Genomic DNA, 14,936 nt, shown 5'->3' with positions numbered 1-14,936 from the left:
AGCCGGCCAGGAGTGTACTTGAGGTGGCTCGGCCGTACCCGGCTAGCTCGTAGCACACAGGGGACAAGCTCTGTTGGAACCACTTCCCCTTGGCTCCCTGCACCGGGATGCATGGTGGGTGCTTCTGGAATAAGCCTTGCAAGACACGGAGATTAAGGACAGGACATCCCCTTACTTTAAACTGATCCTCTTAAAAAAAAAAAAGGTCCCAACCTCTCTAGGGCCATTTTGGATAGTCTTAGGAGACATGTCCCAGGGTTACTTTCTTCCCTTAGATGCTGCTGAGACCTGTGGGGAATGTTAACATGGAAGCTTCTAGAGTGATCTAGCCTCCATCCACTCCTTGAGCAAATCACCCCAGTCCTCATTCATGGGCACTGCTGCAGCTAAATACATGGCTCTGGGTTCAGAGCAGTGAGGTTCAGGACTTACTTGGTCTAGACGGGGGAATATCCTCCTTTTGTGAGAAGACTTCAAATAGTTTTTCCAAATGTAACCTTTCCTATTAGACGGGCAAGCAATATGACTGGTGCATTTAAGGGTCAAAGAGCCACGGAAATATTCCCAATCATTTTAGGTCATGTTGATCCAAACTCAACTCGGAATACAGTTATACCCCACCACTACTCAGTACAAAGCAGCCGGTACCTGCCAGTCAGACCCAGAGGGGGCCCCGGCTGGAGCCCCACTCAGCTGCAGGAGGGCCAAGAAGCCTGTATCTGAGGGCAGGGACACAGGTGTTTTGGGGCAGAAGAAGGGCAGAGAGTGGGGCAGCACTAGGGAAAAGTTGGGTGGCAGGACTGGAGGGACAGCCGGTCCCATCCCTCGTGCCTCTGGTCACTCTTGGTGGGGCCCGCTGGGGCTCGGGGAGGGAAGGTGTCTTTCCTGCTCTCTCGGGTGACAGGCAGGAGTCGAGGTGCCCATTCGTCAGCTGGAAGCAGCACAAATGACCATTCTGGTGAGTGAGAAGTGGGGATGACAGCACTGGGGTTCTGCATTCCAAATATAAAACTAGCAGACCTTCCCTCCAGCCCAGGGCTAATGGGGCACTGGAGGCCTTGTCTTGTTAGTCCAGCGCTTGAATCAAGTGGAAGTCATATGGTCATCGTGGCACAGCAAGGGCCCCTGAGAGGACGTCCTCTAAACAACATTTAAGCACCTGGGCAAGGACACCAGCGAATTCAGAATCATTTATTGTGCGTCACTCATAGTTCGTACATTATTAATGGCAAGACAACAGTGTCCAACAGCTGCTGGGTGAAGAACTTCATTCTGATGATCTCCTACTAGCACCCCTTCTTTTTTCCAAAGTTTTAAGTCCCTACATCTTTCCTGAAAAGATTTATCCTCAAGGAGCTCCAACATCCTTTTGCGCTGACAACCGACACAAAGGAGACGCTGTCCCGTTAATTCAACGTGCTCCTTACAAGGCGACTTAACACACGGAAGATTTTTTAAATCCAAAGCTACATGATGATCGCTTTATGTTTTGCTGCAAAATCAAGGAGGGCCGCAGGCAGGGGAAACATTAGCAGACGCTGAGTTCTGGGTAACTGTTGTTACTAAGATCTGATGCCTGGTGTGGAAAACTGAGATGCTTATTTAGCAGGAGTAGTGGAAGCACTTGCCTCAGCGGCTGGGACCGATTAGAGTACGAATCTGGTGTCTAACACTGAAACGAGACCTTGATTTGAACTTAATTCTATAGCAGAACCAAACAGCCAAACGGGCACCGAAGCGTAGGACGGGCTGGGCGTGATGGGGACCTGACCCGGACTGGGCACCGGGCAGATCTCTTCTGGAGCGAGACAGTGGAGCATTAATAAGCTCAAACAGGGAAAAAGAGAGTCTGAGAGCCCTTTCCCGTGCCGTTGTCTTTCAAAGTGTTCCGCTCTCTTAAGCAACAGCACCACACGTACACACACGCAGGAATTACAAAGCAGAGACATTCTTTAGACACTTGGACCCACTCTTCTTTATTTATTTATTTATTTATTTAAGATTATTTATTTATTTATTTGACAGACAGAGATCACAAGCAGGCCGAGAGACAGGCAGAGAGAGAGAGCGGGTGGAGCAGGCTCCCTGCTGAGCAGAGAGCCCGATGCGGGACTCGATCCTAGGACCCCGAGACCACGACCCGAGCCGAAGGCAGCGGCTCAACCCACTGAGCCACCCAGGCGCCCCTGGACCCACTCTTCTGTCTTCTGCGCTGCCTCTCTGCTCCTTCGGATGATGGGTTTAAGAACAGCGCTGGGTTTGCTGCTAGAAAAGAAAATTAACGCTCGCCTGAATCACCCCGAGACAGTGTTAAGCTCCTTCATCCTGTCAGGGTCAACATCACGTACAAGCACGAGACCATGTGTGTTTGAGGTACTGTAGCTACGGCGACTAAATCACGTCTTACACTCTAATGTTAAATCATAGTTACGGTGACATTAAAATGTTTTTCATTGACAGTTGACATTATTTTGAGACAAAGAGAAAGTTCCCAAACCCCATAGATTCTGCTTCCTCCCTACCCTCTGCCCCCACCCACATCCAACGCAAGAGAACTACAGTAACAGGAGCCATGAACTCAGGTGTCGATGGCAGACATAGCGGACGGCGGCCCCACGTTCACGAGCTCCCATCTCCAGTCCTGGCTTTCCGGGCCTCGATCATCGGCTTGGTTGCCCGTCTGCGGTCCGTGGCCAGCCCCAGCCAGCACATGAGGTCAATGAACCAGGTGGTTGGGTTGAAATTTAAGCCGAATTCACTGGCGGAGTAGTCAAAGGGAAAGGTGTGGTGGTAATTGTGGAAGCCTTCACCTGCAAGACACAGTGGGATTGAAATAACCCGTCTCCACCTCTGCACAGACCGAGTCCCACCGTCCACGGAGCTCTGTGCGCAGCAGACTTCGTGTCTGCTCTTAGAGAGCACTGGCTCCACGAAGTACAAGCAGAAAAATAACGAGACAGTCAGCACAGAGCCACGAGGTTCATTTCCCCGTATGAACCATAGGTATGTTATCACGATTTCGGGGCCAGACTTCAGAAACTAAATGCTAAATGGCTGTAACAGATCCTCATTTAAAAAAAAAAAAAAGATTTTAATTTATTTATTTGACAGACAGAGATCACAAGTAGGCAGAGAGGCAGGCAGAGGGGCGTGGGAGGCAGGCTTCCAGCTGAGCAGAGAGCCCGATGCGGGACTCGATCCCAGGACCCTGAGATCATGACCTGAGCCGAAGGCAGAGGCTTAACCCCCTGAGTCCCCCAGGCGCCCCAACATTTCCTCGTTTGGGTGTTTGTTCATGAAGGGAGAATAGCCTCCGTGGGCTGGAGGGACCCGACGAGGGCTTGCTGGAGAGTCCGGAAGACCGGGAAGTGCGTGGCTGGGACAGGGCAGCGAATCGCAGAGCAGACTGTTACCGACCCGGATCCGCTACAGGTTTTCCACCCCTCCTGCTGAATAGCTTTTCCTCCCTTACTTTTTTTTTTTAATTAAAGTATTTTGAGGAGGGATCTTAGGGCTTCTTTCATTTGACTCTCATACAGCTTTACTGAGATAGGATTCACCCATTCAAAGTACAATTTACTGGCTTTTAGTGTTTTCCGAGTTGTGCACCCATCACCACAATGAATTTTATAACATTTTCATTACGTAAAGGGAAGCGCCACACTCCTGTGCTCTCGTGCCCCAACCATCCCCCAAGCCTCCAGCCCCTACTTTCTCTCTCTACCGTGGCTAATTTTACGTGTCCCTCCGGACTGGCCAAGCCTTGCCCAGATCAAACATTTCTTGGAGGCGCGTCTGCGCCCGTGGCTCTGGAGGAGATGAGCGTCTGGAATCAGAACACGGAATCGGCGGACTCCGTGAAGCAGATCCCCCTCCCCAGCGGGGGCGTCGTGGTCGACCACCGTTGAGAGCCTGCACAGAACAGATGGTGGAGCCAGAGGGATTTGCCCTTTTTTTCTGACTCAGTGACTGAATTGGAACATTTATCTCATCTTCCCCTGCCCTCAGATTGGGATTTACATGATCTGTTCCCCTGGCTCTTGGGCCTTAGGACTCGGATTTAATGATCCCACTGGCTTTCCTGGGTCTCCAGCTTGCAGAGGGCAGACCGTGGGATTTCTCGGCTCCCGAAATCCTGTGAGCTCCTCATAATAAACGTCTCTCTATACATTTACACCCGCATGTGGACATGGACACACACACACACACACACACACACACACAGAAATAGCAGGATACCTATCTATATCCTACACACATGGATATACCTACCTGTGTAGATATCCTACTGTTTCTGTATCTCCATGGGGATTTATTATGAGGAACATATAATACTGTATTACACACAGAAACTGTATAGTGTATGTATAGAATAGTACACATGTGTATATATCAGTACATGTATATGTGTAGTGTGTATTGTGTACACATACATATGTGTCCTAATATGTATATATTTATAATGATTCTGTTTCTCTAGAGAACCTAATACAACCACCATAGATCTGTCTATTCTGAATTCCATATAAATGAAGTCACACTATATGTGATTTGGGGACTGGCTTCTTCCACTTAGCATAAGTTTTCGAGATTGTAGCAGGTGTCGATACTTCATTTCTTCTTATTGCCAAACAGGTTTCCATCACATTCATCGGTGACGGACGCCTGGATGATTTCCACATTTTGGCTATTACGAGTCATGTTGCTATGAATACTCACGTGCGAGTTTCTGTGCGGACGTCGATTCTTACTTCTCTTCTGCCCAAATCTGGGAGTGGAGTTGCTAGATCATACGGTAACTATTTTTAACCATTTGAGGAATTGCTAGATTCTTCCTTTACTTCTTTATTTTTTTTTAAATCTATTTATTTATTTGAGAGAGAGTGCGTACATGGCGGGGGAGGGAGAGCGAGTCTTACTTAAGCTTCTGAGCTCAGAGCCGGACACCAGGCTGGATCTCGCGACCCCGAGATCATGACCTGAGCCAAAACCAAGGGTCAGATGTCCAACCGACTGCACCGCCCAGGTGCCCCCCCTTTACTTCCTAGTAGGTCCTCGCCATCCCCCAGCTCTGCTGACCACAGCTGAAGGCTCTGCTCTGCGATGAGCACACCCGATGGGCAGATCTGTGGTTTACCGTTTTCTTTTTAATTCAGTCTACTTGACCCTGCCCCTTCTTTCCTCAACATTTGTGGTGTTTTTCCTTCCTCTGAGTATGTGTGGAGGAGTTTCCCCCACTATATTCAGAAGCAGACACCCGCACTGAGAGCCCGGCTGGACCCCCATCTACCGCACAGTCCAATGTGACAGGAGCCTTCCTAGGACCTGAATGAAGAAAACCGACCAGGAGCCCACTGTTGACCTTGGTGCACAGAAAGCCAACAGCCGGCTCCTGAGGGCCTGCGCCACGCTCCTGTCCTTGGGCTTTCCGGCCCCCTGTCCCTACACAAGATGGAACCCCGTCTTGTCCCCTTCATCTTCTGAAAAGACTGTAGTCGGGGCGACACGGCCAGTGCTGACTCCGAGCCGGCGGGAGAGGGCACGTGTGTGGCTCCCTCGGTTAAGTGTCCAGCTCTTGATCTGGGGTCAGATCATGATCTCGGGGTCATGGGATTGACCCGTGTCGGGCTCTGCGCTCACAGGGAGTCTGCTCCTCCCCCAGCTCACTCTTTCTCTCTCCCTCTCTCAAAATAAACAGGAAAGAAAAGGAAGATGAAGGGAGAGGAGGAAGTGACAGGGGCATCAGAAACTCCTTCCAAGACACTTTTCTCTCGGCTTAGCCAGTGTCCCCATGGCTGGACTGGTGCTTATTTAACCACTGTCATTGCTCCCGTCAACACAAGATCCTGGGGTCTGAGTAAGCGCGCGAGCCTACCGACGCGGTGGCGGAAACTCCTTGCTACTGAGACCGTTGCTGCCTTACAGTAGGATCTTCCCCTCCGGGTTCCACCTCCACGCTCAAGGCCCAGCTTTCTGAGGAGCCCGAGCTGCCTCCACAAAGATACAGCCAGTGTTTCTTTATTACTTACGGTGCGCCAGCCGCGGTGGCGAGGGCTTTAACGGGTGTGCAGACCTATAATCCCCCTCTCCGAGCTAGCTGCCACCGTTATCCCCATTTTAAAAATACAGAAGGGGCCGGTAACTTGCTTTACACTGTAAAGCTAGGAATAAAAATAGCATCACTGAGGCTTATTTTGTGCTAAGCCCTGCTGCAAAGACTACGCGGTAACTCATCGAACCCTCCCACGACCCCAGCAGCAGGTAAATGCCACTGTCGTCTTCGCTTGACAGAGGAAGACACAAGGTGTGGCGGAGTCCGACAACTTCCCCGGAGAGAAAGTGGGGGAGCCAAGACCCGACCAAACGCATCAGAATCTGGAGGCCTTGCTCTTAACCATCTTGTGGCACCATGAGATGCCGCACTTTTGTTCCTTCCCATCTCTCTGATTGCAGGCCTTTTTTCTTATGGTCAGTCAGACAACTGGACAGTGGAGGCTAGAATGGTCAGGGCAGTTTGAAGAAAGTCACCTGAGATGGCTCCTTCAGGAACATTTCCACGGTAAAAATAAGTAGCTGCTGGGCGCCTGGGTGGCTCAGTGGGTTGAGCCTCTGCCTTCGGTTCAGGTCATGATCTCAGGGTCCTGGGATCGAGCCCCGCATTGGGCTCTTTGCTCCTCGGAGAGCTTGCTTCCTCCTCTCTCTCTGCCTGCCTCTCTGCCTACTTGTGATCTCTCTCTCTGTTAAATAAATAAATAAAATCTTAAAAAAAAAAAAAGTAGCTGCTAATTACTGATCACTTACTGTATGGCAGACATTGTCCCAAGCCGTGCACACTAGTAGCTTACTTACTCTTCGTAACACCCCTGTGAAGTAGACATCACGATTCCCATTTCAAAGATGAGAAAACTCTAAATCAGAGAGATTAGGTGAGTTGTCCAAGAGCCAAGATTCTACCACCAAAGCCCAAGTTCCTCCCCCGACTCCAATCCACTGCCTCTCTTTATGGACTCCAGAAAACCACTGGACAGCCAAGAAAGTCTGAGCAGCCGTACTTCCCATCGGCTCTCACTGCCCCGACTCACCAATGGTACCCAGAGTGACGAGCAGGTTCTGCCGGGGGCTTATGTGCTTGTCGTAGGGCCGATTCCCGTACATGTGGGCAGCGCTGTTGACCAGCCAGGTGATGTTGAGGGAGATGGTGTAGCGGAGGATGGAAGCCAAGAAGTAGGAGTTCCACAGACTCTCCCCCCAGAAGCACCAGGGCACCATCGTGGGGATCAGGAAGCACATGAGCGCCACGGTGATCTTATAGTACCTGCAAGGCAGAACATCATGCTGGCACCGGGCCCTGCGGATGGTGGCAGGGATGGGCCGAGCAAGCCACCGGGAAGGTCAGGAAGTGCGCCAGCTGCCTCCTTCCACGCTTTCTGTATGGAAACACCCCACTGTGTGTCACTCTGTACGGCGGTTGCAAACCCATATCCCTGCGAGGGCGAGGCAGGAAACCCAAAGTGGAGGTGGGACAGGCGGAGTGCTCTGGGGAGCGGGAGGGCAGCTCACCCCTTCGATGGACCCCGCTCCTTCCTTCACCTGTCAATCAGCTGGATGATCAGGTTGTCTCCAGTCATTTCAAGAAACACCTATTTCTTGAGTAATTTTCATACACGTGATTCCGTACTGTCTTAGCTTGGCACAAAGGTAAATAATCCAATCCCCTCTCAAAAAATGTTCTGTCTTCATTGGAGAGTACCTTCCAAGCCAGCATAAAAAAAAGTAATAAGGCTAGGCACAAGCAGGGCCACATAAAAAGTCATCTTTACAAAGAAACCGTCAGCAGTTTGATTGTCAGACCTGTGTACCCAGCAAGTTATATACTAAGCACTTACTGGACGCCAGGCCACAAGTGCTGGTGATGCAAAGACAGATTTGACATGGTCCCCGTCCAGGCCTCAGTTAGGTGGAACCAGCGTCTCCCACCTTCTGGCTATGTGGAACCAGCTCTGTGCAGGCACAGGAAAGGGGCTGTGCTGGGAGTTCGTAGCTCTTTCCTCCCCGGCCTCACGCAGCCTAACCCAGCTTCCTGAAGGCCTGTTAAGATGCGTATGTACGAAATGGCACAGTGTGAGGGAACGACATTCAGGAGGTGGAAGCCTTGAACTTGAGTCTCGATCTGATTCTGGGCGTTGAACCCGCCGTTTTGTTTCTTTTGCTTCCCTCCTGCGTGCAGTTGGCTGGTTCCCCAAGAGCAGAGCCTGAGGCCAGGACATGTGTGGGGGTAGTCTATTCTGGGAAGGAGGGAAACCAAACCAGGGGGCTCATGTGTTGGACATCTGAACTTGGACCTCAGTGGGACAGATCACACTTTGGAGTTACTCTCTCAAGGAATGAAAGAAAAGGCTGTTTTCCCACTGCCTCTAACTGTGTCCTGGCCAAGGGATGTCACACGGGATATCAGCTCCCTCACACCTCCAGTTTGCTCGGGTCAGCACGGCTGAGTGCATTTCTGGAAGCATCTCAGGTGGAGGTGGCAAAGACACCAGGCAGGAAGTAGGGAATAAGGCGTCCGGCTGAGCAAGGTGCTGTTGGGTTACACCTGGGGTCAGCAGGTGGCTGCGGCAAGAGCTGGTGTGAAAAGATGGGCAGAGTAGGAGGTGGGGCACGAGGGGGTCTACCGGAGGTGGTGATTATAATACCTACAGCGGGTCTTGTGAGGACCCAGTAAGGAATATATATTCGAGCCCTCTCTTCAGGCTCCTTCATGGCTATTCTGAGAACTCTCCATGTACTGGCTCATTTAATCCTAATAAAAACTCTAGGGGGAAGTGACCATTAATATCACCATTTTACAGAGCAAAGGAAAGGTTACATAGTTGGGCCGAGGTTACAAGACTGAGATGTAGTAGGGCCAAGATTCAGATCCAGGCAGAATCACTGTGGAGACCACCATCCCCTTCAATGCGCTATCTTGGTATCCCAGCGACTTGAACACGGGTGTCCAAGGGTTCACCTGGTGCCCAGCAAACACAAACAACGCTTACGCACAGCTAGCAATCTGCAAAACACACTTACATACAGGATTTGCACATGAAATCATTTAAGTTGAAAGAGGGTCCTTGGGAGGTCAGATGAGTGGGCTGTGGCTACAGGGAAAGGCGAGGCACTGCAGGGACTGGTGCTCTTGTGCTGGGCTCCTAGAGTCACAAGCAGAAGACTCCGGGAGACGACTTTTATAAGGAAAAAAAAAGATTTTATTTACTTATTTGAGAGTGGGTGAGCATGGGCAGAGTGAGCAGAGGAGAAGCAGGCTCCCCGCTGAGCAGGGAGCCTGATGTGGACCTGATCCCAGGACCCTGAGATCAGGACCTGGGCCAAAGGCAGAGGCTTAACCCACTGAGCCCCCCAGGCCCTGAGACCGCTCTTAAGGGCTACTCATGAGGGAGGGAGAGGAAGGCAGGCTGAGCGGAGGCAGAAGCTCACCTCCAGTAAGTTCCAGCAGATCCAACAGGAACCTCTGGGGCTGGATGACCCTTTAGAGTCGTCCCAAACTGAAAGGTCCCCCTGCATCACCCAGCCTTTGGCCTCGGGGCACACCCTGTGAGGGGTGAACCCCAGGACAGGGCGGTTCCATGTGGGCAAAGACGCTCCCAGAGAGGAGCACCCGGCGAGGGGGACCCGGGAGAGGCGCGCAGGCCCTGCCAAGGCCCTGGGGCTCGGTGGTGAGTGTGCGCAGGGAGGGGGTGTTCTGAAGGGAAAGCGGAAGAGGTGGCCAGAGCCACGGATCTCTGCTGCTCGTCCGCACCGCCGGGGAGGAAAGCAGGCTGGTCCGTGTGTCAACAGAAGGCATTTTGTGACTGAAAAGGTTCTGTCCTTCCTCCACTCTCTGGGCTACAGTCCGGGAGCTTCGAAAAGAGCCTGTCCCGGGGCGCCTGGGTGGCTCCGTTGGCTAAGCGTCTGCCTTCAGATCAGGTCCTGATCTCGGCGTCTGGGATCGAGCCCTCTCTTCAGGCTCCTTGCTGGGCAGCCAGTCTGCCCCTGCCCCACTCATGGGCTCTCTCTGAATCAATCAATCAACAATAAAATCTTCAAAAAGAGGAAGAAGATTAGCCTCTCCTAGTCCTGATCTGAGCCGTTGGCTGCTCGTTTCGCTCCTGAAAAGGAGGAGGAGAAAGACAACTCTGCTCTGCTCTGCGGAGCACCCGGCGAAGCCGCTCACAGACCTTCTCGCCCCCTCCTTCCTGCCGACTGGGCACAGACAGAGGGGCCCGTGGTTCCCCCCGGAGGAGGCCAGGCCCTCGCTCTGGCCCTCAGCTCTGCCCCAGCCCTCTTCAGCTCACAGGACTCTTCTTCCATGGACACCCCGCCCCCACCAACTTGAACTTGAACTTCTAGGGAAGCCACCTGCCGGCCGAGGAGCTTCCCGAGTGGGAGGCGGCGGCGGCCTGGGCTTCACGCCCCAGCACAACCCCGTCCAGCTGAATGTCTTCTTCCTCAGAAACAGACCCTCTTTAACAGTCCTTGCAGGGAAGCGCTGGTGGGTTTAATGAGAGGGCCGCCCTGTGATGTTCTTCCCTAGGAGGAGTCCCTAGGATTCCTTGTTGTGCGTTCAGTGGAATGAATAGAAGGGGACTTTAGGGGCCACAGAGGGTGTGGGTGGGGCAGCCAGTGGCCTGGGTCTTGAGGCTGATCTTTGCATCAAAAATTCCCCACAGCCATCAGACAGACTGGACGCCGTCCCGTGCCGCCGAGGGGCCTTTCTCCTGTGCCTCTTGGCTTCCAGAAGCTTCATTACAGTCGCTGGCCTTTTTGCGTCAGAACAAGTATGGGGATGGTTCCCCGGCTTCCTTGCTCAACGACACTCAACTCTGAACCCCCAGCCCAGGGTCCACCAGCAAGTCGGTGAGGCCTCCAGCTCCTCACCCTTCCTCACTGGGGGGATTTCTTTTCTTCAGCTGTGGTAGGAGGAGGCTGCTGTGGGGCCCCTGACATTGCTCTGTGCTTTTGCTGAATGGGCTTCGTGCGTTGTAAAGCGTCACAGAGCCGTAAACCACCCAACTCCACCACTTCCTGGCTGTGTTTCCTTGAGTAGATAGTTTAACCGTACCGAGCCCCAGGCTTCTGTTCTGTAAAACATGGTATTAACAAATGCACTGTGTCCCTACGACGTGCGTGTCGGTCCTGTCCTGGTACTAGGGATAGGAAGTGAACAAACCAGACAAAATCCCTGCCCCTGGGGAGCGGGGGCATCCTGGTAGGAAGATGTATAAACACATGTATTATGTGTGCACCAGACAAAAATGTACATGCATGCACACTCTGGTAGGGAAGAAAGCTGGTGAGTAACACACAGAGCACGTCCGTGGTAACTACAAAGGCAGGAGTAAGCGGAGAAGAACAGGAGTCAAAGGCTGGTGCCACCACTTAAAACAAGGTCTCGGGGGGCACCTGGGTGGCTCAGTGGATTAAGCCGCTGCCTTCGGCTCAGGTCACCATCTCAGTATCCTGGGATCAAGCCCCGCATCGGGCTCTCTGCTCAGCAGGGAGCCTGCTTCCCCCTCTGTCTCTGCCTGCCTCTCTGCCTACTTGTGATCTCTCTCTCTGTCAAATAAAATAAATAAAATCTTTAAAAAAAAAACAAAAAACAAAAAACAAAAAAACAAGGTCTCGGGAAGGACTCAGGGACACTGTAGTTAGCCGTGTGGCAGGTGGGGCAGAAGACTCCAGGCAGAGAAACAGAAGCACGAGGCCCCGCAGCAGGAGTGTTCTGGCACTTTCGAGGCCAAGCAGGAGAGCTGGGGCTGAGGCAGGTGAATGCAGGGGAGGAGGAGACAAGAGAAAAATGGCGGCCGAGTCACAGCACGTCTGCGCATCACCACAAGGGTCTCCACCTTCACCCTGAGCGAGACGGAGCCTTGGGCAGATTTGGCTCAAGGGACTGGAGGGACCCGGCTTCCATCTTAGCAGTGTCACCCCGAGACTTGTGTGGAGAATGGACGGGGGTGGGGGCAGAAGCTGGGGAACAACTCGGACGCGCTGCAAAGTCTGGGCTGACAGGACGTTGGCTTAGACCAGGACCGGGCGGCGGGTGTGAGAAACGGTCAAATTCTGAACATTTTGGAAATAGAGTGACAGGACTGGTTAGCAGACCGGACTGTGGAGCGGAGGGAGTCGGGGATGACTTCGGATGGAGACCGCATCTGCGGCCACGAGGGAAGGAGCGGGGGAGCTGGTTTCCAGCAGTGCCTGAGGGGCTCAGCCTTCGAGCTGTCAGGTGGGCAATGCCGTTACACTCAAGGGGCCTTGTCAAGTGGTGGCTCATCGGACAGGTCCGGAGATCAGAGGTGCTCGAGACAGGTCTGATGGGGACAGAATTTGGGGACCCATCGGCGTATTACTGTGCGCTACTCACACACCTTTTTTCAGCGGGTTCCACAGCAGCTCTGTAAGGTGCTCGCTGTAGCCTCACTTTGTAGGACCTTTCTGGAGCTCCAGAGAGGTCATCGGACTTCCTCAAGGCCACACTGGTTGGACCAAGCACAGGCAGGCTTCAAACGCAGCGCAGACAACCTGCTATTTACTCGGCTTACCGAGCGCAGGCTGTGGGGGATGGGTAGGCTTACCCAGAGGTAAACCAGGCTGCAGCGTGAGGCCTAGCTGATGCTCTGGGAATCGCACGTATCTGGATAAAAACACTGTCATCCGAAGGCTGGAACATTACACTCCAACGGGACTGAAATTCCCATCCTTCTGGCACCGTCTTCTCCCTTTCTCCTGTGTCTGTGTCCTTGGCCTGGCTTACCTGACATTTCCAAGTACCAGTCTAGGTATCACCTCTCTGGGGGGACTGCCTCCGTCCCCCAGGGCAGGCCCTGTCCGGTGTTTGGGCTGCATGCTGTACTTCTCAGCTCTCAGAGCTTCTGGCTTAGCCGGTGGCCTTGCACACGAGGTCAGGGGTCTCAGTCCTGACTCCACGTTCCAGTCAACTGGGTGAACATTCAGAAATGACTGACGTGGGAAACCCACTGTAGACTGACTCAAAGGGCATTTCTGTTCCAGGCACTGGTATATATATATTTTTAAAGATTTTATTTATTTATTTGACAGAGAGAGATCACCAGTAGGCAGAGAGGCAGGCAGAGAGAGAGAGGGGGAAGCAGGCTCCCTACTGAGCAGAGAGCCCGATGCGGGGCTCGATCCCAGGAGGCTGAGATCATGACCTGAGCCACCCAGACGCCCCCAGGCACTGATATTTTTAAATAAAGCCTCTCCATTGCAGATGTTGGCCGCAGTCTCTCTATAATCTGCCCCCAGCCTTTCTTTCTTGCTGGAATGCTCTGATTTTGTTCAGATAGCCGATTGTTGTCCCTGCAGCCATGTCCGTCAGGGAATGTGGACTCTACCCACGATGTGAGTCCTGATTGGTTTGAAGCCATCAGTGATGATCTCATTCACTTTCCCAGTAATCAATTTAAGAATTGGTCAATAGTGGTCAATAAGCCATGGAGGGAAGATGGGTATGATTTCTAAAAGGAAAATAACCAATGTTGGTAAAGACACAGAGAAATCAGAACCTTCATGCATTGTTGGTAGAAATGTAAAATGTTGCGGCTGTTAACAAAAATAGTCTTCCAGCAGGTTATACATCAAGTTATCATATGACCCAGCAATTCAACTCTCGGGCACACATTCAGAAGGATGGAAAGCAGGGACATGAACATACACTCGCATGCCGGTATTCATGACGGCGTTCTGCACAGTAGCCAAAAAGGGGAAACAGCCCAAGTGCCCATTAAGAGATGAATGGGTAAACAAAATGGTGTGTGTATAGACAGACAGACAGATGTATATGTAATGTGTGTGTGTATCTATGTCTGTCTGTATATGCAGGTATAATGGAATATTATTCCAGCACAAAAAGGATAAAAGTCTTATATACGCTATAACATGCACGGAGGGACCTTGGAAACAGGCCTAGTGAAATATACCGGACACAGAGGACAACCATTGTTCATAATTCCACTTACATAAGGTCCCTGGACAGGCAAATTCACCAAGACAGGAAGTAGGATCGTTGGTCCTCGGAACTGGAGGGAAGCGTGGGAAGCAGAGGGGAAGCGAAGCCCCTGTTTACTGGCTGTGGAATGTTTGCTGGGAATGATGGAAAAGGTTTGGGAATGGATCCTGGTGACGGTCACCCAGCGCGGGAACACTGGGAATGTACTTAATGCCACAGAACCGCACGCTTACGGTTGAAACGATAAATACTATGTTGTGTATATTTTACCACAATAAAAAAGGTCAAGATGAGAGAATGTTTTCTCAACCACAGAAAGTACACACGGGCAGAAGTGGCTTCTCTTTTCACAGTGACCCCAGGACCTACTATAGCCGTCTGTGACCGTGATAGGCAGAAGACTGAGGAACAAAGCGGACCCCTTGGGCTGACGGAGCAGAACGTTGGAAAGGTCCTTGAACGGGCTACAGAACTAACCAGCCCTAACTAACTAACTGAGTCTCACTCTGGGACAAGGCTGTTGAATCAGGACCATCTGTGGAGTCGCTGAGCACAATGTAGGACTCGCCAAGCGCAAGGTAGGACTCGCCATGGATGCTAACCTGCCATCCGGACCTCCTCTCTGTGGACAGTCACTGACAGCACTGCTTCCGTGGCAGGGAGCTGCCCTGCTCTAGGTCACTCCCTCTCTTAACAACCCCATCCAGGGACTAACCTTACGTAAGGAGAGTCGTCCATTGCCTAGGCCTGGTCCCACTGCCTCATCTCTCAATGGCTCTGAAGAGTCACCCCAACTTCAGAACCCACCATATGGTGGGCTGAGGCCTTTGATGGACTGATGAGAGGACCCTGCTTCTCCCCTTGCCCAGTCCTGTTTCCGGCCCTTCTTCTGTTGGTGTTGACCCTAAGGCCCTATCCAGTTCAC

The 14,936-nt window shown here is 52.1% G+C and overlaps 1 protein-coding gene across 1 annotated transcript in view; it reads right to left on the bottom strand.

Moving 5' to 3' along the window:
• Positions 1-1,210: 1,210 nt before the first annotated feature.
• Positions 1,211-14,936, bottom strand: part of SCD5 (stearoyl-CoA desaturase 5) — a 142,363-nt gene continuing 128,637 nt past the window's right edge. Inside the window, exons 4-5 of the mRNA XM_059151932.1 lie at positions 7,083-7,315; positions 1,211-2,810 (exon numbers count right to left, since the gene is read on the bottom strand). Of these exons, the coding sequence (XP_059007915.1) occupies positions 2,620-2,810; positions 7,083-7,315 (424 nt within the window). The 3' untranslated portion in view covers positions 1,211-2,619. The remainder of the gene's footprint in view (positions 2,811-7,082; positions 7,316-14,936) is intronic.

The sequence above is a fragment of the Mustela lutreola genome, chromosome 1, assembly GCF_030435805.1.
Source record: "Mustela lutreola isolate mMusLut2 chromosome 1, mMusLut2.pri, whole genome shotgun sequence".
In the NCBI taxonomy this organism is placed as follows: Eukaryota; Metazoa; Chordata; class Mammalia; order Carnivora; family Mustelidae; genus Mustela; species Mustela lutreola.
The sequence above is the reverse complement of the archived record's forward strand: the minus strand, read 5'-3'. Positions and strand labels throughout refer to the sequence as shown.